This window comes from Gekko japonicus, unplaced genomic scaffold (assembly GCF_001447785.1).
Source record: "Gekko japonicus isolate JY-2015 unplaced genomic scaffold, Gekko_japonicus_V1.1 scaffold3767, whole genome shotgun sequence".
Taxonomy (NCBI): domain Eukaryota; kingdom Metazoa; phylum Chordata; class Lepidosauria; order Squamata; family Gekkonidae; genus Gekko; species Gekko japonicus.
In genome coordinates, this window is record NW_015172130.1 from 72,616 (window position 1) to 100,478 (window position 27,863).

The 27,863-nt window shown below is 43.6% G+C and overlaps 1 protein-coding gene across 1 annotated transcript; it reads right to left on the minus strand.

The window, feature by feature from the left end:
* Nucleotides 1-209: 209 nt before the first annotated feature.
* Nucleotides 210-26,764, minus strand: LOC107118643 (cytochrome P450 2K1-like). Its single transcript, XM_015421008.1, has 9 exons — nucleotides 26,582-26,764; nucleotides 23,447-23,609; nucleotides 17,694-17,843; nucleotides 10,177-10,337; nucleotides 8,893-9,066; nucleotides 6,913-7,060; nucleotides 2,693-2,877; nucleotides 702-843; nucleotides 210-397 (listed from the first exon to the last, which is right to left on the minus strand). The coding sequence occupies exons 1-9, from the start codon at nucleotides 26,762-26,764 to the stop codon at nucleotides 210-212; spliced, it is 1,494 nt and encodes a 497-aa protein (XP_015276494.1).
* Nucleotides 26,765-27,863: the final 1,099 nt, after the last annotated feature.

The following is a 27,863-nucleotide window of genomic DNA, read 5'->3' on the forward strand; positions in this document are numbered from 1 at the left end:
ACAGCAAACAATTCAAGAAGTGAAGTCCAAATTTTGAATTAAGTTATGTATCTGATCTAGCTTGTAGGGGTTCCACATATAGGTATATGAAACACATAGTTTTGTGACAAAACATAGTCCAGTTCTGATGAATCTGAAATGTCCTTATTAGGCAAAAAGGTGCAGAAGAGGAGGAGGATGTGTGGAGGGAAGCAAAGCATGGTGGGATGTTAAGAACGCGGCAAAGCACAGAAACGGTAGGGCATCGGAGGCGTCGTAAAGCCAACTGCAGGGGTCAGGTCCAGGTCTTCTTTAGACGTCCCAGGGGCTGGCTGGAAAGTGAATCTCTGCAGGAGAGTCACAAAGAAGAGGAAGAGCTCCATTCTGGCCAGGGTCTCACCAGCACACACTCGCCGACCTGTGACAATGCAGAAGGGACAGGGAAGCCCTGTTTATTAAACCTGTTTATAAAGCTTTGTGCCATTTCCCCCATGGAATGATGGCCAAAGTAATTTACCATAAATAGAAAAAAAATAAGCATTAAGGAAGACTAAAGTACATAGCATCAGAATGATGAATGGTACTAAGGAAGAATCATAGTCTTTTTTTGAGAAATGGCCACCTGGAATGGTGTTCTTCTCAGTAAATGGATTTGGGAGTAAATGGATTTGGGAGCATGATGCATTAATTAACCCCCCAGTGATCAATCTAAAAGGAGTTACCTGCAGAGAAGGGCAGGAAGGCATCTCTCTTGACAAACTTTCCTTCAGAATCAAGGAAGTGCTCCGGATAGAATTTAAGCGGTTTCTCCCACTCAGATTCATCGTACAGCACAGAGTACAGTAATGGAACAATATGCGTTCCCTGAAAAGGCAAAGAGATTAGTTATTGTAGAAAATGAAGATGGCCCATCAAGTACATAGGTATCCTTCAGACAAAGAAAGTGCTATCTTACGAACAGAGTTGCATAAAAATTCAAATCCAATGAAAGCAAAATAGAAAATTGACTTGGATGGACAATGTTTTCAGAATTTAAATTTTTGGCACAATCCAGGCAATAATGCTGCAATAAAATAGTATCAAAGCATATATTTATTATATGGCGTATACAGTGGCAAAGATTAAAAACATAAGGTCTGAATATCAGATTGCATACAACAACATGAGCTTTTCATAAACTGTCGTAATTTCACATACGAAGTTGTTGATTTCACATAAAAAGTTGATTAAAATATCAAACAACCAATAAGACCATACACATTTCAGGCTCTAGGGCCTTCCTCAGTGGACAATAAACTATATATCTAATTCTGAGCAGTCCCCTCTGTGGGCAGATACTTATTTCTGTAAACAGAGGGCACACTCTCCCCCAACATGTTTTTCTACAGACTCAGGGGACTCCGTGGAACTGCTGAAAACTCCAGGCCCAGCTGCAATGGCACAGGACTCTGGGAGAGGTTCCGGGACCAGCCGCTACTGCGGCAGATCCCAGGAGCTGCTCTGGGTCTGGCTGCCACCAGGAGCTGTTCCAGGCTTGAAGCAGCTCACAGGCACCACTGGCACAGCTGCCAAACTCAAAGGCATGCAAAAAGAAGGGGGGGGTACAGAAAGAAGGGAGGATTGGCTGGGGAGGGGGAGAGAATGGGAAATATGGGGGTATTGGCTTGGGGAGAAGAGAAAGAAGGGGGGGTTGGCTGGGGAGGGGGGGGGGAAGGGGAATATGGGAATACTAGAGTATAGGCTGGGGATAGAGAAAGAAGGGGGATTGGCTTGGGGGAGAGAAAGAGAAAGGAGGAGAGATTGGTTTGAGGAGAGAAAGAAGGGGGGATTGGCTGGAGGAAAAGGGAAATATGGGGGTATTGGCTTGAGAAAAAAGGGTGGATTGGCTGGGGGAAAGAAAGGGAAATATGGGGGGTTTCTGGGGAGGATAAGAAAGAGATATTGGCTGTGGGAGAGAAGGTGAAATATGGAGTTATTGGCTGGGGGAGAGAGAAAGAAGGGGAATTGGCTTGGGGGAGAGAAAGAGAAGGGAGGAGAGATTGGTTTGGGGAGAAAAAGAAGGGGGATTGGCTGAGGAAAAGGGAAATATGAGGGTATTGACTTGGGGGGCGAGAGAAAGAAAGGAGGATTGGTGGAGAAAAGGGAATGTGGAGGTATTGGCTTGTGGGGGAGAGAAAGAAGGGGGAATTGACTGAGGAGACAGAGAGAAAGAGAAAGGAGGAGAGTCTGGCTTGGAAGAGAGAGAGAAAAGGGGGATTGGCTTGGGAGAGAGAGAAAGACAAGGAGAAATTGGCATGGGGAGACTGAAAAGAAGGGTATTGGCTTGGTGGCGGGAGGAGGAGCTAAAGAAAGGGAGATTGGCTTGTGGAGAGAGAGAAAGGGAATGAAGGGGGAGGGGGAAAGAAGCAAAGATGGGAGAATGCCCCCCGCAAGTTTCTTGCAAGTTCCCACTTGTATATATTGTTTCAAAAAGACACACATTCAGGAGTCAATACCTATAAATTCAGAACAGGTGTTGCTTTCTTTCTCTTCATTTGTTACAATTTAGGCAAAGTCAGGCACATCCCCATTGTTTCTGTAAGACAAATCTATGGGACATAGAAGGACTCTATTAATTGGCTCTTTTACTCCACGAAATTAAATGTTGGTTGCAAAAAATTCACAAATGTGCCATGTTCAGCTGAACAATGAATGTAAAGCAAAGAACAATCACCTTTGGAATGAAGTAGTCTCCAAGAGTGACGTCTGCAGCGGTGGCATGTGGCACGTTCATGGGGACAATATTAGCAAACCTCTGAACCTCGTGAACCACCGCGTCTGTGTACGGCAGTTTTGCTCGGTGCTCAATCCGTGGCTGAGTGGACCCGATTACTTTTGTTATTTCTTCTTGCACTTTCTCTGAGAAAACAGAACATTTTTTGGTCTGCATTGGTCTCTCACCAACAGCAACAAAACTGAGACACTCTGGTGTGTGTCCTATGAAGCACTTCCTCTACCCTTGCTGTCACTTTTGGCCACTGAAAGATTGTTTTTGTGGTCACGGGAATGCAAGATGAACAGCCACTCAGGTGGAGGGCATCTGTGAAGAGGGGGGAAGGGGATGAAATCATAACCCCATAAATAACCTTTCAGAAGAATGGTAGAAACTGGAAGGCAGGGAAAGTTCCATATGCCTGGTTTCGGTACTTAATAGGGTACAAACAAGAGTTCACACCAGATTTGAAAACACATATTGTTATTTATCTAAAAACCACTATTCTTCATCAGAGAATGAATCTGAAGAGAGACTCCAGTGTAAACCTACTGAATTAGAGTGTATCAAGAAGTCTTATATTGTTTCAGCGGGACTTAATACAAGTGGCCTCTTCTTTGCACCACTCCAGCCAGAGAAGCACCCACTCTGGCCAAAGGTCGGAGAGGTGCCAGATGGCACTGGAGTGGTCCTGTGCAGAGGTGGGGGAAAACCACAGCCCTCCCCCTCCCCTCCCCCCCTCTAGTCTTCTCCTTAGCTTTGCCCCCAGGGCTCCTCTGCGTTCCCTTCCTGCTGCTCATGTTGCCCCTGGCCAAACTCAGCCTAACTTGTGGGGAGGGTATTAGGCACGTAACTTACCTACACTACCACCTGACCCTAGAACAGCCTCACACCATTTTATAAACCCTCCCACCCAAAAACTAGGTTTTTGTTTCTTTCAGTAGAGCCTAACCTAGCCTTGCTTCAGTTTGGGTTTCTTTTTTTTCCTGGTTTGTTTTTTTAGAACTAGTGGTGAATTCCTACACTAACCCTGACTATGGTTTAAAGACTATCCTTGAGATGTGGCTTGGAAACTTTTAAAAAAGTTTTAGGGCCTTTAATCAAACTACTGCTACCTAGATTCTACTGGAACCAGCCTGATTTCCTGTGGAGAAATGCAGGTACTCCCTAATTGAAACACACAAGCTAAAGGGGAAAAATTTCTCTTAAAAAGTGTCTGTCTTCACCAAAGTTCAGTCAGAGCACAAACAGTACACTACTTTTTGAAACATTAACATACACTACTTCTACCTCTGTTTTATGAGTGGAAGACAAACCGGGCCTCTTTTAGTCCTCCTAGCACTGGCCTAGTTAAATGTAGAACAGCTAAAGCCCTACGCTGAGATTTATTTTAAAATATTAGTTAAAAATTCCTGAAACCTTTATTAAAAACATATTTAACAATGGTGCAGCAGCTAAACACAGAGCAGCGATGCCCACAAAACCAAAAAGGCCCCTTTGGCTCTCTTAGCCTAACACTCCCACTGACACAACCACCCCCACTGCCTCCCTTGGAAACTACTTAGAACTGCTAGAAGCCAAGCCAACACCAAATCAACAACCCCAGAAATATAACTCACAGAAATATAACTCACAGGAAAAAATAATTTTTAAAAAAACTGCAACAGGCACAAAAGCACAAACCAAATGAACCAGGAACAACCAGAAAGAGAGGCCTGAAGAGCCTGCCTAGGCCCCAGCCAGAAGGCTGGGCACAAAACAAGCACAAACCAGAAATAACCAGAAAGAGAGGTCCAAGAGAGCCGGCCTAGGCCCCAGGCAGAAGGCCTAGTCAGTAAACCTCCCCAAAAAAGCCCCAACAAGCCAAGAAATAAAATATCAAGCACAGTGAAAAATATATTTAGGCCCCAGGGGGGAAGTGAGGCTTTTTGCTCCGGAGCAAAATGAAGCGCGGTATCACGATCCGACGTTCCCTCGAGGCTCCGTGCTCAGGCTGTCAGCCGCCGATCACACCATGATGGCAAAGCGTGGCAACGAAGCAGTATCGCGTATGGAGGCTTAGGAGAAAACATCTGGTGGGACGCGGATGGGCGCCAGATGCGACGGGATACCAACGCTTCCGCGATCAGATGCCCGCCCGCCCCCCGTGTTTTCCGGATAATACTATACTCTTCCAGCTACTTTTTAACTCTGCATTTTTGGCCAGACACTACAGGTTGGAGACAGGCACGCAACGCTTGCCAGATGTTGCCGTATGATCGCGCCCTTTTAATCTGCCCGGCAGTTGTGCCTCTCACGAGGCAAATTCTCCGTGTGACCGGGACCTTAAACTGCAAAAACAACAGGCTGGCATCAAAACCACAAACTAGAAGAACCCTCCCCCACAAAAAAAACCCAGGAAGAGGCTTGAGAGGCCCAAGGGCCCAGAGGCCTACCCACCACCACCACACCAATCCCAGGCCCCAAATCCACCAACCCACAACAAAATAAGAAAAGTTTTTAAAAAGTGGCCCTAATGTAAGTCAAACCAGTGATGTCTTCTTCTCTTCAGTCTTCTTCTGTTGTCTTGATCCAAAGTAGTCCAAGTCAGCAGCAGGAAAGCAGGCTCAGACCAGTGGCTGAAGCAGAAGCCAGCCACACAATCTCCAACCCAGGCTCTTTCTCAGCAGCAGGAACAGAAATGGAGTCAGCCAGCTAGAGATCCCTGCTTTTATGCTCTCTGGGCACACACAGAAGGATTTCAAAAAGGAACAAACTTCTGTGATTGGCCAGAGAGCAGTATGCCAAATCCTATTGGCCAGTGCTCCTCCCCTGGGAAAGGAGCAAGCTAGTAGTTGGGCTTCAACAAATGGACCCAGCAGCAACAACAGCCTTGCAAAAAGTTGCAAGCTGCAATGGAATTTGCTAATGCATTGCAGTGATTGGCTGTCTGCAAGGTCCCTCTTCCCTCTCCCTCCTGGAAAGCAGAGCAAGAGGCGGGAAAGAGGCAAAAATGGCAGGAAAAAGAAGGTGAGTAGAGCCCTTTAAAGTTTAAAGCCTCCCAGAGTCCGTATTTGGCAATACCAAAAAAAATCTGAAACCAACCCCCCAGATTCGGTATGCCGAATACCCGAAAAAATGCTGAAAAGTTTTTTTGGTTTTTCCCCCCGGTTTGGCTTTACCGAATGCACACCCCCAAACAAAAGTTTGGGATTCCCTAGTCATTATCAGTGCTGACTACTTTAACAAAACTGCTATTGTGAATTGTCTGTGTACTTTTCTTAATTATATTTGAACATTATGTGGTTACTGTGCATTTCATAGTTCTTTGACCCTGTTTACTTTTTCTCTTTTAGAAACTTTAGAAAATTATATATGCATGTGTATCTGTTTGTATTAGTGTTAGGGTGGTTGCTACTCCTTTCCAGGGAAACCTGACTGAGGTCCTTTCCTCATTAGACCTTAAATCCTGGTTCAACCCTGTCCCTGAACATACATTCTACTGTTATTATCTTGGGGTATTTTTTGTTTCCACATTACATGGAGGCCACCCCACTTTTGCCCCACTCTTGTCCCAGGATAAACGGATGCTGTTATAACCAGGGATATATGCAAGGTATTGTGACCACTGGCCACTTAGCTGTCTGGCAGGGGGAAAATGTGCCAAAATAGGGTGAAAAATATCAGCATCACCTAGAAATGATACACACCCAGTAGTAATATCAGTGCATTTCTGGGGGGTGCTCTGGCATTTGGGGAAAACTCTGTGATTTAGCCATATGCACGCAGGTGGAAACTGGAAGGGACAGTAGTGGATTGTTGGCAAGGGACCCCCCAAATAGTTCCCCCCTTGCCCCCTTGCTGATTTCCATTTTTTAAATCACCAAAAGCTTTTCCATGGCTAGTGTGATGTCTAGTTTGGCCCTGAGAAAGTGAGAGTGAATGGTCAATCTCTAAACATGATTGTGATCTTGGGGAAAGCACAACAGATGCAACTTTAAAAGAAAATTCAACCCACCCCTTCTGTAACATTACACCAGAAGGGGAAAAACAGAAAGTATAACTCACTGGCGTGTATTGTTCTCTGTCATTCAAGTAACATCCAACAACAGTCTCAGTTATTTTCCCATTCTGACTTCTATGCATAAGTTGGAACTCAGATATCCTAGAATAATGGAAACCAGCCAATGGAAAGGACTTACTCTGAATTTCAGGGTACTTCATCATCAGCAACAGGCTCCATCGCAAGGTATTTGAAGTGGTCTCCATGCCAGCGCCAAATAAGTTTTCCACAACAGCTTTAAGGTTTTCATTATGGAAAAATCCATTGCTCTGGTTCTTGTTCTTTTCCTAGGCAAGAAGAAGAAAAAAACATTCCTTTCCTTTTCTTTGTCCAGTTAAAGCTTTATGGCTCAATGCCCTGAGCAGGATAACAATCTGAAATTTCATTTGCAATCTCTATTTATTTCTCAAAAGACAAAAGGAATAAATTTTAAAAAACTTTTTATTAATGTTTAATGTCTATACATAAAAACAAAATAGAACAATATGATCAGTCTTTGATAACACAGATCAACAATAACAAACAGTTGTGAAGAAGAGGGTTTTTAAGCATAACAATATTGACAAAATAACTTTTGACCATACTCTGTACAAGATGCTACTTATTCATGGTGAACATAGGCAAATATTCAAAAAAGTGCTAAGATATACAAGGGTGGAATGACTGAATCAGGATCCTTATTGTCAGACATAAAATCCAAGAAAGGTAGCCAAGATTGATTGATATCGAGGATTGATATAGTGGATTTTCTGAGTAAAATAGTTGGTCTGATATTTTTCCCGTATGAAAAAGTCCGATTTTAAAAATACCATTGTTGAATTCACAGCTATTACAGTTTTAGCTACTGCTAAGAAAATAAAAATCAAGACTTCCGGTTTTGGTGCTCTAATGGCGGACACACCGCTCGGGATCTCCGGAGGGTGCGTTCCGTGAGCCAGCGGATAGAGAGGGGGTGCGATCGTATGCACTCCCCTGGAACCCTTGCGAAGGGTTCCTAGCCACGGGGCACCGAATATCACCTCTCCCCCGGCACGCTGCCAACGGATTGAGGAGTTCTGATTCCCCGATGTGTTTGTTAAATGGGAGGAAAACCCTACGTGGGGAAAAAATACTGCCAACTTACAGACAATGGTGCGGTGTCATCTAACTGCGCTCAGGCACTGGGGCCTCAGGGGTTAATTGCTTTCTCAGACGAACTCAGTTCACTGGTTTCCTTTACAGGCTGTTTATTTCCTTAGCCAGAAAGCTCGCTCTCTCTCTCTCTCTCTCTCTCTCTCTCTCTCTCTCTCTCTCTCTCTCTCTGTGAATGTCTGTTTATGCTTCTGTAGGATCAGCTTGGAGTAGTCTACAGGCCCTGGGAAATGTATGATTTAAGGGCCCACCCTGATCTCCGGTGCAGGGAATGTCTAGATAATGTAATGGCTAGTGGCAGGTGTGGGTACGGTCAGGCCTGAATCTTTGGCGGGCTGAATATGAATATTGATTGGGTAGTTTGACCTAGGGGGAGATTTTCCCAAGCCAGGACAGGTTTAAATTAGTCTGTCTCTTCAGGTCTGCTTGAATTTCCCCCCAAACTATTTCATAGTTACCTTGAAAAGGTGTTTCATTTTTCCTGGACACATTTATTCACAGATATCTGACTGAGTTAATAATCAAATCACAGCCAGTGACTGTTTTAATGTTTTCTTCTTGTTATGATAAAAAATTGGAAATCATTTTCATTTTTTCCCTATTGATTTTAAATATCGTCTCATTCCCTTTTAATTCCACACCCTTCTGTTTTAAGTCCATTTTTATTTCAATGGGGGGTTCCCCCCCGCTTACTTTAAGGGGGACTTTCGACCGGTTCTCTGGTGTTTGCTTCAACCAAACTCACTTGAGCCACCGCAAATTACCCACAAAAGTATATCCAAAAGGAGACTTCAACAAAGTGAAATGCACATGCAATCAGAAGTGAATCAATACATATAATCCATTATGGGGTGGGATGTTTGGTCCTGTTTACATGGAGGCATGTTTGGTTTAAAATGCTCAACCTCCACACGCTTGTCCCGGTGTGCATCTCTGAGTTCCAGTACTGGAACACAGCGGCAAGACCTGTGATTATCGGCATGTTTACCTCTTGCTGTTGGATTAGGAAAGCATCGATAAAGCTTCTCTGGTCATTCACGTCCAGTTCTTTGAGGTGTTCTAGGAAGGTGGCCTCTATGAAGGCATACAGTTCATCCCTGTACTTAAGGATAGTCTTGCGACCACCAGAAAGAAAACCCAGAGCAGGAAACATGTTGTACAGCTAAAAGAATAAAATATGAGAAAGGAAAAGATCAAAAGATTCCCAAATCCAACTGCTGAGGCAGAAATCTCAAAGGTGTTGTGAAACTCTCCTGTAATGCTGTACCACCCAAACCCTTCCACTGGTTTCCAAGCATTGCAGTGATTAGAGTTACCAGGCTGTGCATCCACCGGCAGATCAGGAATGGGGACAAGGGGCCGGTTGCTGGCATTTCACGTGCTATGGAATCATTTCTAGGCAAAACCAGAAGTGGCATCACCCTGAATGTGACATCGACACCTTTTAAAATTTTCCTCCCACTAATGTCTCAAGCAGCAGCAAGCAACAAGGGTTGCCCGAGGCCCCGGCAATACTTACAAATGGTGAAGTTTTGAAAGGAGTGTTCGATATTTTTTCCTAAACATTTCAAACAAGTGGCACGTTTCTCAGAACAAGTTTTGTATCTGCTATGAAGTCTTGAGTTTGTGCCGGGGATCTTTAAAGGCATGAATTTATTTATTTATTTATTTATTTTTCACATTTGTATCCCGCCCTCCCCAGTGGGCTCAGGGCGGCTAACAGAGGCAAGGTCATCAGCCTTGCCATAGGTAAAAACATATAAAAACATAGAAAAGCATCCAAACACTAAAACCACAGTAAAGGTAAAGGTTCCCTTGCTCGAAAGCCAGTCGAATCCAACTCTAGGGTTGCGGTGCTCATCTCCATTTCAAAGCCAAAGAGCCAGCGCTGTCCGAAGACGTTTCCGTGGTCATGTGGCCAGCATGACTAAACACCAAGGCGCACAGACCGCTGTTACCTTCCCACCAAAGTGGTACCTATTTATCTACTTTCAATTTCTTGCTTTCGAACTGCTAGGTTGGCAGGAGCTGGAACTAGAGACGGGAGCTCACCCCGTCATGCGGCACACTCGGGTCTCGAACTGCTGAACTACCGACCTTCCACAGCCTGCAGTTCAGCGTCTTAACCACTTGAGCCACCACAGCTTCCCAAAACCACAGTACTCAATCCAAGTACTATAATATCCTAAATCCAAGAATATGTAGATAGTCCTGCCTGTACTTTTTGTACTGGCATTTCAACCATTTTAAAACCAAATTTTAAATGGTTTACCACAACTGAGAGAGTTTCCGTGAGTTGACTCAGTTCACCGAACAAGTTCAGTAATCTTATAAATGTGGGATCTTCATATTCGTATCGCTTGCCGAGTAATATGGACACTATAATATTGGCAACAGCGGCATTCATGATTGTAGTAGTCTCAAAGGGTTTTCCTATAGAACAAAAATTACAATGAAAACATTACGTTATGGAATTAACATGAGTATCACTTGATGCTTGGCTAGTATTTATTATCTATCCTGTGCTGACATGAATGATAGAATTATAGACTGGACCATGTCAAAGTATGGCTCTGATATTTTTGGTGCCTCCCAAATGCAAAGATAAAAAGCCAACTCACTGTTGTGTACTGCCTCTTTAAGAGGCCATCCCAGTAGGCCTCAGAGCAAGCAGGAGAATAGGAGGGACTTGGTGCTTCTCTTCTCAGTCTCCCTGCTAGAGCCTGCAGAACCAGGCCAGGACAACCCTGGCCTAGATCTCTAGAAACAGCTTAGTTAGGAATGCAGGGCCCACTGAGAATCTGCAGAACCAGTCTAGGGCTACCCTGGCCTAGAGCTCTGGAAACAGCTTAGTTAAAGTATTATCAGACAGGAGAAATCAGCCCTTGCCTATATCCAGACAAGTTCTTGAGACTATCCCACACAGTTAGCATCAACCTGTAACCCTCCAGCTAGGAATCCAAATACCAGGTATCAGGTCAATTCCAAGACAACAATGGAACTTGAAGAGGGCGAATTGGAAAGGTTTCAGAGATGGATAGGTGTCTTAGGCTGAGGTCACACGGAGCATTAGGCACGCTAGAGGGACAGAAGGTAGGCGGATTTTCCGGGTGCGATCTCACCGCCACATCTTGGAAGTGTCGAGCTCCCGTGGCGAACCCGAGGCTTCCCGCGGAAGATGCGCGGTAAAAAACTAGTACCTCCGAGGTACTAGTTTCCTGAAACCACGGGGCAAGGGCGGGCGTCTGATCGCATTTCTGGTGGTAATTCCGGCGCCCGCCCATGTCCCCTTGCAAAAAGGTGTTTTTTTCCCCAAAGTCTCCACTCTGGAAACAGCTTAGTTAAAGTATTATCTGACAGTAGAAATCAGCCCTTGCCTATATCCAGACAAGTTCTTAAGACTCTCCCACACAGTTAGCATCAACCTGTAATCCTCAAGCTAGGAATCCAAATACCAGGTACCCAAGGGAGCATGCGCACATTTGAGTTTTAAAAAACCAACCCCATTTGCCCCGCGCCCCGCTTCTTTGCCGCGCCGCAGGACTGTGGAGTGATCGGCACTTCCCCCCTACCACAGGACCTCCACGGGACCTCCACGGTAGGTCTGCTCGCGCAACCGTGCGATTTTTAGCCCTGGGGCAAACAGCCATGCTTCTCCCCCGCATTTTCCTGCCCGTGTGCCCACAGCCTTAGATGGGCAGTTCTAACACATGATAACTACTGCCAGTTCATTGGAGCTGTTATATCTATGGCCAAAAGGCACATTTCTCGAGGATATTGGAAATAATATATTCCAGGCTGGAGAGGTCAGAGTGAGAGACTGTATCAAAATTCCCTCAACAGCAAAGACCCAGAAGTAGCAGATGAAGTACTGCATTATTTCAACACTGTACATAGACCAAAATGGACATAAGCAATTGTGAATTTGAATATCAGGCACTCCAGTAGGAAAGCCCAGAGCCTGTTGGAAAAACTAGGTGCAAGCCCACCTGTGCTCTGAGAAAATCTGGAGGTAACATCAAACCAGGTGGCTGCCTGACTGGTAATTTTTATCCAGAGCTCTGAAGGATCGAAATTTTACAATCAGGGTTAAAAAAAAAAAAAAACCTCACCAGATTTTGAGTTGCACCTGCCCTGAAGAGTATGAGCTATCAGGGTAATTCAGGGCTGATGAGATTTACAAGGCACTGAAGGACATCAAGTGTGGAAAGTCACCAGGCTTTGACTGCATCCACAATGAGTTCCTGATCAACAGCAGTGCGTTTACTAAGAAGTGGCTCGCAAAGTTTCTCCCTGGCATCATGAGAACAGGAAGACTCCCAGAGGAATTCAAGAAAGGAAAGAGAGTTGCTATTCTGAAACCTGAAAAACCAAAACATCTGGGGGAATTTACGACGTATTCCCCTTCTGAGCTTCTGTTATAAATTCCTCGAGAGGCTAATTCTGAAAAGAATCAGGGACAGAATTAAGGAACGTGTCCCTGCAGAGCAAGAAGGATTCAGACCTCGTCGTAGTTGTAAAGACCAGGTTCTCAGCTTAACAACTTTAATTGAGGCAGAGTATCAGAAATGTCTTAAGACATCAGCAATTTTCGTTATTTGACTATGTCTTATGACAGTCTGGAGGGATGGTCTGCTGTACAAGTTTTCACAAGTTTTCTCCTGCAGAACATTATTTGTCCTAAATAACATGTTGAGTGATTTGTAGAGATTCACGTAAGGCCTCTCACCTGCTTCTTGCTTTTATACCTGTGAATATGGCCTCTGACTGCGAAAAGGCCAGAATGCTTGCTTAGATAAGGCCTCAAGTTTTGCTATCGTCAGTAACTATGGACATGATGTATAACAGATGTCCTGTTGCAGTCCTGAATTGTTGGTAAACAACAGACGGAACTTATTACTACAAAAGGAGGGGGTTTCAGCTTGGAAACTCCCTTGATTAACATTTACTGACCAAAGCAAGGAAGTACCTAGAATTGTGCCTGCAGAAATATTTCATATAACAGGAAGACGCCAACCCCCCCCCCCTTCAGCAGTAGTACAAGTTAAACACATATTTAACCCAGAGGTCAGAGCTTTTGATTGGTTGAGGAAGGGGGCAGATAAGCGAGGAGAAAGGTATGAAAGGAGAGAGATACTATGGAAGTTGGGTCAAGAGAGAGGGTTGCATATGCACTCTGTTGCTTGCCTCACCTTTTTGTCTTACAGGAAACTAGAGGGCTCCACTCTCTCTCCTTTTCCAAGCTATTTCAAGATTGGTAAGGCTATGTCAATATGCCACCTGTCGCTATTATGTCCTTTTTGCTTACTGCTTTTCTTGTTGAGTTGAAAATAAAAAATTAGAGAATTATATACAAAATGTAACTTTTTGTGAATCCCTGAAAACTGGTTGTAGAGAAGAAGGGTTATGTCAGAAAATCAGGTTTAAATAAAATTCATAAATTTGCAAATGTGTCTGGTCTTTTCCTTCTCTGGGAGCAGAGTCCTGTGTAGAACAAAAATAAAAAGATCTCTCTCGCTAGCCCAGGGTTGGCCTGAGAATACAGGTTAACAGATTGAACTTTCCAAGTAATTATGGCACAATCAATCAGCAAGCAGAAGAAACTGAATAATGGTCTACTCCAGGGCTTGGTCCTCACTCCAGTTCTTTTCAATCTATAAATCTCTGATGTTCCCAAGACAATATCCAGGAAGGTTCCTTATTCCTAAGTTACAGCGATAGCAGTAAGGCACAAATAAATTAAAAGGACTGAGAAAATACTGACCAAGTACCTCAACATTTTGTCTGACACCTACCACAAATGGTGGCTTAACCCAAGTCCAGGAAAAACAGAATGCTCCTGTTTCCATCTCAATAACAATCTTGCTAACTGTGAACTGAATGTCTACCTTAATGGCACCCGACTTATACACAATTGTACACCTAAGTTCCTTAGCACTACCCTAGTCAAGACCTTGAGCAAGAAACACCATCTTACTAATGGAGCAGTGAAAATACACATGTGAAACAACATTCTCCAAAATTTATGTGGTACAACTTGGGGTGCATCTGCTACAACACTTAGATGCTCAGCTTTGGGGTTGGTGTATTGTATTATGGAATATGGTGGTTCAACAGCCCCCACATCCACAAACTTGATGTCCAACTCAATACAACAATGAGAATCATCAGCAGATGTATTAAACACACTCCGACCTATCGGCTACCCACGCTGTGTCACATCACTCCCCTGCATCTCTGAAGACAAGCTGCTCTTCTTCATGAATAAAGAAATATAATTGAAAACAGAGAATTGCCTATCCACAAAGACATGGCTGATGTGGGACTATTCAGACTAAGACCCTGACACTTAGGAATAAGATCTGCAGAAAACCTGCAATCACAAAATTTTGATCTAGGAAATGAATGATTGTTAACATGGACGCAATCAGTTCCACCCAATATCCATGACCTGATAATCACCAACGAGAGGCCCACAGATTTTGACTTGCCATGTCAAATATGTAAGACAGCTAATAGAATATGAACAGGCTTTGGCAATTGTGCAGACCTGTTGTTTAAATGGAGCAAAATACCAGGACACAAATGCAAATGTGGTGCAACCCGCCAAACCTTTCTCACAATACAAGAACTCGTGGGCATTCCATGAAACTGCAGAGCGGTCGGGTTAGAACGGATAAAAAGAAGTACTTCTTCACCCAAAGAGTGATTAACACATGGAATTCACTGCCACAGGAAGTGGTGGCGGCTACAAGCATGGACGGCTTCAAAAGGGGATTAGATAAGCATATGGAGCAGAGGTCCATCAGTGGCTATTAGCCACAAGGTATAGATAGGGGCTCTGGGGCAAGTGATGCTCTTGGTGCTTGGGGGGGGGTCAACAGTGGGAGGGCTTCTAATGTCCTGGTCCCACTGGTGGACCTCCTGATGGCACCTGGTATTTCTGGCCACTGTGTGACACAGAGTGTTGGACTGGATGGGCCTTTGGCCTGATCCAACATTGGCGTCTCTTATGTTCTTATGTTCTTAACTATGTTCCAGTTGTCACAGGGATGTGAGTGTCATGCTTTCTGGGGTGATTTGACAGAGCTCTTTGAACTTTCTCCAGCTGCGATTGAGTGGATTGAAAATATAGATATTAGTATTTAGGGGGTCGGTCTGTATACTTGTTCTATCAACTTGGTTATGTGTTTTATACTCCTAATTCTTCAATGGAACAAGTAAGGAAATCAACCCACAATCATCAGGTTCAGAATTAATTGGAGGAGGTCAACCTGATCCTGCCAATAAGTATCACTGTCTTTCATCGCAAGGAAGTGGGGATCTTATTACTGAGTTATCTGTGGAAGAGCTTTCTTGTGCTGAGACTGTAGCTGAATCAAGCCAAAAGGGAAGACCACAGTGCCAGCAAAAATGTCTGGCCGGGAGGGGCGTGGTGACCAGCGAAGCGTTCAGTCGCTCCTGGAGCAGCCTCCGCACCACTATCTTGAAAAAGCTAATTAAAAATAAACTTTCTGCAGCTGGAAAGCATCAAAACTGAGCCCAAGATATGGGGAAACCATAAGAACATAAGAACATAAGAGATGCCAATGTTGGATCAGGCCAAAGGCCCATCCAGCCCAACACTCTGTATCACACAGTGGCCAGAAATACCAGTGCCATCAGGAGGTCCACCAGTGGGGCCAAGACATTAGAAGCCATCCCACTGTTGACCTCCCCAAGCACCAAGATGACAGAGCATCACTTGCCCGAAAGGAGCATGGGTGAACAAAAAAGCACAACAAAAAAACAATTCCTAAAGACACAAGAGTGGAATCGGAATCCTCTGAGGGAGACTCCTCACCCCCCCACACACTAGAAATGGAGCTGGAAGATGCGTGTGGGAAAAGGAAAAGAGAGAACTCTATTACAAAAAAGTGAATACAAAAAATGCTTACTGATTTAAAGACAGAAATCAAAGAAATAATACCACCTGTATTTAACCAAATAGTTGATTTGACAAACAAAGTTAAAGAAGTCGAAGGTATAACAGATATGGCTATTGGCGGAAAGAAAAAAAAAACGCCAAGGAATTAAATGAACTAAAAACATTTGAAACATGGGTAAAATCAAAGATAATGTTATTAGAAATCAAAGTAAGAGAGGGGAAATTAAAATTTAGAGGGGTTTCGCCCAACTTTGAAACGAACAAAGAGATAGCTGCAGCTTTAAATCAATGGCTATCAGAACTCCTCCACTTACCAGGAACAATTGTAGTAAATGCCTATAGGACTTAATATGGCACATGCTACCTCACCGGCGTTAATCCCGGATGTAATCACTGAAATCATGGACATTAAAACTAAAAAAAAAAAATCATTTTGGCTGCTATGGCAAGGACAAAGGGAGGTTTGAAATTAATAGACACTACAGTCCAAGTGTTTCCTGACTTGCCAGTTGAAATACTGACTGCCAGACGCATCCTATGTCCACTAGAGCAACGGCTAAATGAAATGAAACAGTGATACAGGTGGCTCCCACTTGGGCACTTATCAGTAACCTTTCACAGAGAAATACTAACAGCATACGACACAAAGCCTGGAGAAGAAGAAGAAGAAGAAGAGGAAGAAGAGATTGGATTTATACCCCGCCCTTTACTACCCAAGGGAGTCTCAGAGCGGCGTACAAACTCCTTTCCCTTCCCCTCCCCACAACAGACACCCTGTAAGGTAGGTGGGACTGAGAGAGCTCTTCCGAACTGCCCTTTCAAGAACAGCTCTTATCAGAACTACGGCTTGCCCAAGGTCATCCAGCCAGGTGCAAGTGGAGGAGTGGGGAATCAACCCCGGTTCTCTTAGATTAGAGTCCGCGCACTTAACCACTACACCAAACTGGCTCAACAGGAATGAAAACTAAAGTAGGAAGAAACAAAAGAGACACAACAAGGGACTTTGAAATAAGATTGGAGAAATTATCATAATTTTAATTATTTCAAAGGACTTAAAGATATATAACGAGCTTCAAGAATTGTGGTGATGCTAGTTTTCCAGGGATCCCCCCACCCCAACCCTCCCAATGGGAGAGTCTGTAGCACGTCCGCTGGAGCAAGAACCATGGGAGATGGCAGAGACTTGTTCAGAAAACACGAACCCCGAGGAGGGAAGCTCTTCTTGAGGACTTATTTTAAAAAACAAGATAAAGTGTAACTTGAACACCAACTTACTTTGCTTGTGGTTTATATATACAAACTAGTAAGATGAACAGATATTTCCACATACTAGTTTAAGTTTAATGGTTCACAATAGTTTAAACCAGGGATGTCAAACTAATTTGTTATGAAGGCCAGATCTGATATAATTGAGACCTTGTTGGGCAGGGCCATGTGTGTCATAAAACGTAATGCCAGGTAGTGGAGATATAAACTTTATTAAGGACACAAACACAAAAGTGTTTTTTTTAACTTAAAAACATGCTTTAAACATTAACATTCTCCCTAGGGAAGAGGGGCTTTGTGTCCTGCATCTTTAAGATGCCATCCCAGTTAAGTCTCAGAGCAAGCAGGAGAGTAGGAGGGACTCAATGCTTCTCTTCTCAGTCTCCCTGCTACCAGTCTGCAGGAATGGAGGGCCTACTAAGAACCTGCAGAACTAGGCCGGGACTACCCCTTGCCTAGAGCTCTAGAAACAGCTTAGTTGAGTATTGTTATTCCTTATTCCAATAGCCAAGTTACATGTCCTATAGATACTGTTAATATAGAGGCCTTCAGCCAAACGGAACTGGGTGTTGTTTGCTTGATTACACAAAAGTTACCTTCAAAAGATTCAAACTTCTGTATTAGGAAACGGCACTCCTCAACAATTTTATCTTCTATGGTCTTCTTGCCCATTCCGTAGTCCCTCAACGTGGTTATCGCAAACCGCCTCATCACTTTCCAGTTCTCACCATTAGAAAACGCAATACCTGGAGAGAACAAAAAATCAGGCATATTGATATGCGGAACAGAAATCGGTTCCTCACTGTTTGGCTCTTGGACCATAGAAGCCCCATCAGACTGGTTGGAGAAGCTAAAACATTCACCTACTAATGGGGACTAATACTGGGAACAGGGGGCAGGAGAGAGATAAGTTCCTTGTTTCACTGCAAAACATTTTCAGCAATGAGCAAAAGCAGGATATAAATACAGGGAAGAAATGACAAGTTTTCTGGGTCCCACTGCTTGTCCCTGAGAACTGTCAGCTCCTATCCATATAATCATGCATGTTTCTAAATCACCCTACTAGGGCTGACAAAAAATCTCCCAGAAAAGGAGAGGAAAAGGAATAATAATAATAATAGTAGTAGTAGTAATAACAACAACAATAACAACTAGTTTTATACTCTGCCCTTCACTACCAAAGGAGTCTCGGAGTGGCTTACAATCGCCTTCCCTTTCTCTCCCAAAAGACACCTTGTGAGGTAGGTGGGACTGAGAGAGGTTTTTTCCTGAGCCCCGTGTAGGGGATTTTTTAATTTGCATTTCTAAATACTACATACTAATAAAGTACATAGGGGAGGGTAACTACTTGCTATGGGATAAAGTAAAGAAAACTCACTAAAAACCCAAGAGATGGGGGTCATACATACTGCTTACCAAAATTAGCTTTTAGCTCCATGTTCAATAACAATTCATTGACTGTGGTCATCTAACAATTATTTTTTAGCCTATATAGTCACTTAAACCACGTCTAGTTCTGACCTATTTTGAAAAGCATAATAAGAATTAATTACTAATATATATATAGTTTTCAAAATGTAATAACATCTCATTTTTTCTTATAGTTTTGTTTTCTCAAATCATAGCTTGTCTTCGAGGCAACTGCCCCTAGCTTAGAGTCTGGATTCTCTTCTGAAACTGTCGCTGCTCCTTCTTCTTTGCTTTCGTTAGTGCTGTCTTCTTTCTCGGGTTCTTTCTCCCCTGATGGGTGACTATGTAGATCCAAAAATTCTTGTGCCTTTTCAACAGAGTCAAAAAAATTTTTCTTGTCCATGAATTTGAAGATTGTGCCTTCGGGTACCATCCATCTGTAGGGAATGCTTTTCTTTTGCAGGAATAGTACTAAGTCTCTGTATTTCCTCCTCCTTATTTCAAATGGTATATCCTTTAACACTTTTATTTCTTTGTCTTTGATTTTCAAGGTAGATTCACTTGACGCTTTGAGAATTTGGTCTCTCACTTGTCTTCTCAAGAATCTTACAATCACTTCCCCCGGCAGATTATTTTTTCTTATAAATTCTGGATAAGATCTGTAGATCAAATCCAGTCAAAGCTCTCTCAAAACTCTCTCAACCCCACGCTTCCGGTTTTGGCGTTCGCCATGGCTGCTGCTTGTCTCCAGACCTCCGGGAGACAGTAGCCAGAGCCTGCAGATGGGAGGGGGCGCAATCGTCCACGCCACCTCTGGAGCCCTTGCGATGGGCTCCTAGCCATGGGCTCCTAGCCATCATTTGAGAAAATCAAAGTATAAGAAAAAATGAGATGTTATTACACTTTGAAAACTATATATATTTTAGTAATTAATTCTTATTATGCTTTTCAAAATAGGTCAAAACTAGACATGGTTTAAGTTACTATATAAGCTAAAAAATAAGTCAATGAATTGTTATTGAACATGGAGCTAAAAGCTAATTTTGATAAGCAGTATGTATGACCACCATCTCTTGGGTTTTTAGTGGGTTTTCTTTACTTTATCCCATAGCAAGTAGTTACCCTCCCCTATTTTCATTCTAGTTTATTAGTATGTAGTATTTAGAAATGCAAATAAAAAAATCCCCTACGGGGGGCTCAAAAAGAAAGAGAGAGAGAGAGAGAGCTTTGACTGACCCAAAGTCACACAGCTGGCTTCATGTGGAGGAGTGGAGAATCAAACTCGGTTCTCCAGATTAGAGCCCTGCCGCTCTTAACCACTACACCAACCTAGCTCTGGGATAGGGTGAAGCTACAACACATGAGCTTATGAGATAGGTTGCAGCTTCACCCCATCTACTCTGTTCTTGCTGGATGTGCAGTCATCCTTTACGCAAGGCCAGGGATAGAGCCACTCTTCCACCATGACTGTCCCTCTTCCCATGATGTGAACTTCAACATGTCTATGTCTTCCTTTTCTCTCTCCTTGTAACCAGCTTCCCTATTCATTACTCAGGGGTGGGAGACTATGCTCTCTCTCTCTCTCTCTCTCCCCGTATAATGTGTCGTTCAGTCACAGCCATTTTATGGCAACCCCATGGGGTTTTTTAAGGCAAGAGACAAACAGAGGTGTTTTACCATTGCCTGCCTCTGCGTAGCAACCCTGGAGTGCCTTGGTGGTCTCTCATCCAAGTACTAACAGGGACCAACCCTGCTTAGCTTCCAAGATCCGATGAGATTGGGGTAGCCTGGGCAACTGGCCTTGAACTGTCAGGAAAATTAGGGGTGCTTGAACCTTTTCATGCACCCCCATCCCTACTGTGTTCATTTGGGGAGGGAGAGAAGATGGCTTCCCAGTTGTATTGAGAGAGAGAGAGAGAGAGAGAGAGAGAGAGAGAGAGAGAGAGAGAGAGAGAGGGAGAGAGAGGGAGAGAGAGATGTGTTCCAAACAAAAAAATCAGTTTATTTTTATTTATTTATTAAATTTCTACCCTGCCCTCCCGCCGAAGCGGCTCAGGGCGGCTTACAAAAAATTTAAAATCAACATACAGTTAAATCCAACAATTATACATATTTTACAAATAGTAAAGAGAGTAAAGTATCTAGGTGTAACACTAACAAACAGAAACAGTATGTTAATAGAAAACAACTATAACAAACTGAGAGAAGAAATAAAGAAAGATCTCTCTAAATGGAAAGACCTTCAACTATCACTAATGGGAAGGATCGCCACGATCAAAATGAACATTCTTCCCCGATTTTTATTTTTAGCACAAAATCTCCCAATCTTGAAGAAAAAGCAGTACTTTCTGGATATGGATAAAATAGTCAGGTCCTTCATCTGGCACCCAAAGAGAGCCCGTATAAAATTAAAGATACTACAAGATAAAAAAGAGAGAGGTGGAATGGGCCTTCCGAATTGGCAACTATATTTCCAAGCTGCGGCATTGGTGTGGATTAAAGATTGGATCCAGTTAAAAAATTGGAGAACACTCCATTTAGAAGGCCACGACCTCTACATGGGGTGGCACGCGTACCTATGGTATGAAAAAGATAAAGTACACTCCAATTTTCATAACCATATTATTAGAGCTGCACTAATTAAGGTGTGGAAAGAGATGAAATATAGATTCTACAACAAAACACCAAGATGGGTATCCCCCCTGGAGGCATTTATTAATACAAAATTAATGTCAAAAGAAAAAGCTATATCATATGATGTATTATTAGATGAAGAAAATAAACTAAGACCTCTAGAAAGATTAATAGACAAAAATATCCATTTAACATGGTGGGAGAAGATGCAAGTCCAAGATAGATATAACAAAGACAAAAATGGGGAATTTGTAAACACCCAAACAGATCTGGACAAAATATGGTTGTCAACAAACGACAAACTTATCCAAAAAACATATTTGTTCCTTCTTGAGGACTATCTTTTTAGGGAAAATATAAAGAATGTTATGATTCTTTGGATGAAGGACTTGGGAAAAACCATACAAATCGAGGATTGGTCAAAAGTTTGGAAATCAATGAAATTAATGCGGGCAGTAGCATTTAAGGAAAACATATTTAAGATATTCCATAGATGGTACTGGACCCCTGAAAAGTTATCTAAAGCATATAAAACTGCTAATAAAAACTGCTGGAGATGTAAAAACAACGTAGGGACTTTCCTCCACATGTGGTGGAATTGTGAAAAAATGTATAAGTTTTGGAAAAGTGTGAATGACTTGATAAAGGATATGCTGCATTTAAATCTAAAATTAAATCCGGAGACTTACTTGTTAAATATTATCCCGAATGAATATAAAGGGAATAATTATTATATATTAACATATATGCTCACAGCGGCTAGAATTTTGATTGCCAAATACTGGAAGCAAGAAAAGCTACCTAAAAGAAAGGAAATAGTAGAGAAATTAATGGAAGTAGCAGAAATGGATAAATTAACACTCATTTTGTCAGGTAAAGATGATAAGGTGTTTAAAGAAAGATGGGCAGATTTTTACAAATGGATAGAGCATAATGATCTGTAATAGACTTACACAGATAACATGTTAAAATATCAATGTAATGGTTGTATATTTGTGAAAAAAACTTAAATAAAACTGTTAAAAAAAAAAAAATTTCTGAAGACGTGAGTGGTGGCTCACAAAAGCTCCTCCCCTGCCACAGATTTTGTTAGTCTTTAAGGTGCTCCTGGACTCCGGCTCTTTTCTCCTGCGACAGACAGACTAACACCACGACCCATCTTGGTGTAGTGAGATAAGCGTGGTCAACTTGGGAGCCAGCCGGAACTTCGTTCCTGTGCGTTCCTGCCCCAAAATAGCCCTGCATATTTTATTCTATTATACACAATTACACATAGTTTATTCTATTATACACTCTTAAGTCAGAAAACACTTTTGTAACATTTCAGTATTCAACATAAAATATTTCAACACAACCCCAATACATAAATAGTGCACTTAAAGTACTATAAAGAATATCCTTGACTGCTCTGTCAAGGCCCATAACAAAGGGTCGTTGGTGAGAACAACCAGGAAAAAAACTAAATTCAGACGTTAAGTGCCCTTTTCCAACCATAGGAGCTAAATCTAACTGTCAGTCAAGTCTGTGATGAGCATTTTGGCATACATCTCTGATGTTCACGACAAAGCTCAGCCCATTCTTTCTATCTCTGGGGTCAGGAAGGTGAAGGAAAGCTGGGTTAAGCTAGGTTGACTCAGAGAGTCAAGGTTGACTAAGAGAGTCCCGGGAAGCTGGCTTACTCTTATCTCTTCAGAATTTGATAGTGACTCCTGACTCCTGCAATGTATAAACATCCCTAAAAGGCAAAAGTCATGTGAGGTGAAAATCATGTACAGGGTTATCTGTACCCGAAGGCCACAGCACTTAGCAGAGTCCTGAAGCCTCCTGGGAAACACAACCAAAGATTCAACTATGGAGGCTAATTACGGTAGAAATTAAAGTCAAATGGGATTAACATGGGACTGAGCCTCAATCCAGGCCCTAATTCCTCAACACACTGTTGAAGTTTTTAAAAATTCTGAAAGTTTCATCACATGGAGAAAGTGAACGAACTGCATGGGGGAAGTCCTCATACGATGAAGGTATGACTCCACGGCCACTGTCGTTGGTGCCTCTGTTTTTCAACCCTTTCCCCTGTGCTGCTTCCACGATCTCACTTTCTTGGGGCTCTTCTTTGCCCTCGGGGTTGCGGGGGTGTGCGTGTGAGTGCTTGTATCAGGCCAGTTTAAGCCAGCCCGGTTCTATAGACAGGAAATCCCCAGGTTGCATCTCTCCCCCCAGGATACTGTTTGGCACAGACTCTCCATGGCTGTAAACTCTACATAAGTAAGCAAGACTAGTTACTCTTCAGAAAGAAGGACCTCACCATGGCCATTTTGAAAATCTTCAAACACTGGGACCTTGGGCCTGTCCGCAAAGCCATCTGCCTGATTCACCAAAGCCTCCTTTACAGTCTTGTAGCCCGTCAGAACGACCATTTTCTGGACTCCCAGTTGGATGCTGAAGACGGGGCCGTACTGCTTCGATAACTGAAATGTAATGAAAGGTAAATGAGAAATATAGTTCTGATCATCCAGCTAGGGTGTGCATTCAAGTCTACTCGAGCCAAGAGTATACTAAAAAAAACCCTTATTGGTATTTTTGGGGTATATTTCTGCTTCCATGAATGTATCCGAGTTTTCTTGGGAAAACTGGGGGGGGGGGAGTCCTGGGAAATCGCAGATATTTTCGGGAATCACTGGTAGATCCAGAATCAGCAAAGAGTCAGGAGTGGATTGTTCCCGCCTCTCAGCTCTTTGTTCATATTCTACTAAAGGTAAAAGTAATGGTTTCCCTTGCTCGAAAGCCAGTCGAATCCAACTCTAGGGGGCTGTAGTGTATCGTGTCCCAACCGCGTGGTCGGCTTGGGCGCCACGCGGTCAGGCGCAAGCATCAAGCTTCGCTCCAAATAACAAAGGACGATGCGGATCCTAGCCCGAACCAATTAGAGGGCTAGGCTCCGGGCCGAGGGCCTATGGGACTCTCGGCCATTAGTTAGGACCTATTGGGAAGTGGGGGTATGTTCTGGGTGGTGGATTCACGGGGATATAGACCGGCCTGCGAGCCGGCTAAAGTTGTCTTGTTCTGTGCTAATAAAGTACGCTAAGCTGAAATCACTCGACCGTCTGCGTACTTTTCAGGGGCAGTGCTCATCTCCATTTTCCAAGCCAAAGAGCCACTGCTGTCCGAAGACATTCCCGTGGTCATGTGGCTGGCATAACTAAACACTGAGGTTGAGTTCAGATGGGCAGTTTGAAGCCGGAGGGAGTCGTGGCAAAAAAGAGCTGGAACACACTTTTCCAGGTTTTCCCGTTCACACTGCAGCATACCAGGAGGGGAGAAGTTATAAAAGTTAAACATATACTAAGTGTTGTACATATTTTGCCACAGCTGCTGGTTCAAGTCAGTTTCTCTTGAGCTCTTTCAGCTTGTCCCACACACACATCTTTGAGGGGCATAACACCACACCACCCATTTGAGCAGAGATCTTTGCACACAGCATGGACAGAAAACTAGCATGCCGGGGAAAAACTAAGTTGGGCCCTGTTCATACGAGGCGTTTTGGGCTGGGAGCGGGACGGAACGGGGGCGGAGCAAACGGGCGCGATCCCATGGCAACATCTGGGAATCGTTTCCTGCCCATCCCCGATCCGTCCCTCCCACCAAAAACCCACACTAAAAAAGAACCACCTACCTAGGTGGTTCTTCCGAGTAGAGTGCCTCAGTCCAGGCTGTGGGATCGGCCGGTGTGTCCTTGAGCCGGCACATCCCGGCCCCCGGCCATACTGCGCATGCCCGAGCATGCACAGTTCGGCAGCCTCCCCCTCCCATCCGACTCTTCCTCCCCGGCATCTGATCATGCTGGGGAGCGACGCGCCGTGGCTCAGGGGATCCGTGGGATCCGGCCGCGGCGTCTCAACTTTGGTGCGGCTTTTAAAAGCCGCATTTTCCCTGTGTTTTCCCTGCCGTGTGGCAGGGGCCTTGGATTGCTTCTCCTTGACATCTAGTTTTCCAAGTGCAGAAGAGTTTATTTCATTTTATTTATTGATGCCCCACTTTTCTCTGCGGTGGGCACCCAAAGGAGCTTACACCAATGGGGTCTCCTGCCTGTCTGCTGAGCAGTAGAATTCTGTTCTTTTCTAACCTTGCTGGCTGCAATGGAGGCGAGTGGATGATGTGTGTGTGTTCTCACTGGGGGAAGACAGAGCATGTGTATGGAGCCTGGCCTTCCCAGGTGCAGGTCTCCAGTATTTTCTCCGTTTTTGTTACTGGACAGAAAAGGAAAACACTGGCGTGTCCAGTTCACCACATCAAGCACAGCCCTTTCCCAAAGGAAGGAATCATCCTGCAGATGTGGTTTACACGGAATCCAGAGAACCAAGACGACAATCCAATGCATCTTAACCTAAGATGAACCGTTTCCCCTTGAGATGCAAGTTTTCTATCTGTAGGGAGGTTTTCAGAAAATGTAAAGCAGCATCCAAACATATAAATTTACCCATGTATAGGTCTTGGTGCTAGCACCTGGAAACACTGGCTGAGACTTGAGGGCACTTTCCACCACTACCTTTCTTCTCCCTTCTCCCTTAGCTTGTAGGAATTTGTTGGCCTAATAAACTTAACAGGTTCCCCTGCCTTCCAAATTACTCCTCATTGTATGACTGCTGAGGTTTCAAGGAAGATATAATTTCAGTCCCAGTTAGTGCAGTCCTAAGAACACAGTGGTTGATTTCGCACTAGAGCTGCCTCGCGGTTGTGCCGCCGTTTGCCCCGACACTATTTGTCAATTTCACACCCGAAGCTGCGGGGCTGCATTTGCCCCGCGGCTTCGCCCGATTTCCTCCGCAGTTTCGTGATCCTAAAAAAAACCAGGATCACGAAACTGCGGGGGAAATCAGGCGAAGCCGCGAGTCAAAATGCAGCCCCACAGCTTCGGGTGAGTGTCGGGGCGAACGGCGGCGCAACCGCAAGGCAGCTCTAGTGCGAAATCAGCCAGTGAATAGACCTGAGCAAGATTCCAAGATGACTCACTGGTGCACGATCTGCCTCGAACATACCTGTGATTCCAGCTTTCTATGTTTTCATTGTTATTAATGGGGTCCTGTCCCCCAACTCAATTTTCAAAATGTTCTGTTAGAACAGAAATAAAATATGAAGGCCTTTTCAACCGGATTATGGATTCCCAGATCTAAATTCTGGGGAAAGGGGGTCTGAGGAATGTTTGGTTTGGTTTAACTTGGTAGAGGTCTATGAATTGGTTCTTGGCATTGCAATGGTGTAGTTAAACAGAGTGCAGTTACAGCAATAATTACTTCCATTGTACTAATACATCAAGTACGTTTTATGCAATGTATGTCTTCACATTAATGTTCGCATTTGGGATGGAGAAACTGAAAAGTCTCACTGCCCTGTGAGAGCAACACAAGACATGGATCTAGAACAAAACAAACAAATAGATTACCTTCATCATGGTTCTGTAAGGCCTCTTCACATCCATGAGGTGGAGGTTTCCAATGAGTGGTAATGGCCGTGGTCCCGGTGGGAGATTTTTGCTACTGCTCTTCCAGAAATCACTTCTTTTCCAAACGAATGCAAGTGCGAGGGCAAGTAGGAACAACACAGAAATAGGATCCAGCCAATCCATTTTGCACTAACAAGAAGTGGCTTGTGGAGGTTACAGAGAAATTTGCAACGGAGTTTGGACAAGGGCTGTTTCTGTCCCCTGAAGTGAGCCACACAATTTTCCTTATATAGACCTGGCCCAGTATAAGCTCCCACCAATCATCCAACCCATGCCTTTTATAAGAAATATTCTCCAATTTGCTATGGGCTTGATCTATAAAAACCCTGTGTTTGAATGGGTGGTGTCTAATTCATCAAATGGAAACATGACAGGACAGGTCTAAACTCTCTTGACTCCTTAATGAAAGTTCAGCACCATATTATCTGGAAGGCTAAGCTAGTTAATGATCTATTGGGTCCAAAGAGTAGTGTTGCCAGTGAATCGTTGTGTTTATCTACTGAATGTATAGTTATTAAGAAGTTTCTGACAGTTGAACATGACTTTCTGAATTGTTTTCCCATTGAACTAATGACAAATGTTTTGACACGAATGTAAGACCCTTGCTCCATTTCAACCTGTCTAGATATCAGGGATGCAAAGGAAGCGAGAACTTCATTTTTGTGTAACGAGACTTCAGTAACTTATCGAGGTATGTGATGTGGACAAAAAATTTAAAAGAAGTGGCTCATTGTTGGTTCAATTTAGAGTTAACATCCGGGACCTTTGTTATTGATATTGCACATACTTTTTTAAAAGATCTATTCATTTATTTCAAACTATTTCAGATCTGGGGAATCTATTTCTGGCTGTAATCCCCCCCCCCGCATCCACCTGGGATAAAATTCTGAGTGACTGATAACCCTGTATCCAAGGAATTCGAATGATAAAAGGGTTGGAACACTTTCCCTATGATGAAAGGTTAAGGCGCTTAGGGCTCTTTAGCTTGGAGAAACGACGACTGAGGGGTGACATGATTGAGGTTTATAAGATTATGCATGGGAAAGAGCAGGTAGAGAAAGAGGTACTTTTCTCCCTTTCTCACAATACAAGAACTCGTGGGCACTCCATGAAATTGCTGAGCGGTCGGGTTAGAACGGATAAAAGGAAGTCCTTCTTCACCCAAAGAGTGATGAACACCTGGAATTCACTGCCACAGGAAGTGGTGGCGGCTACAAGCATG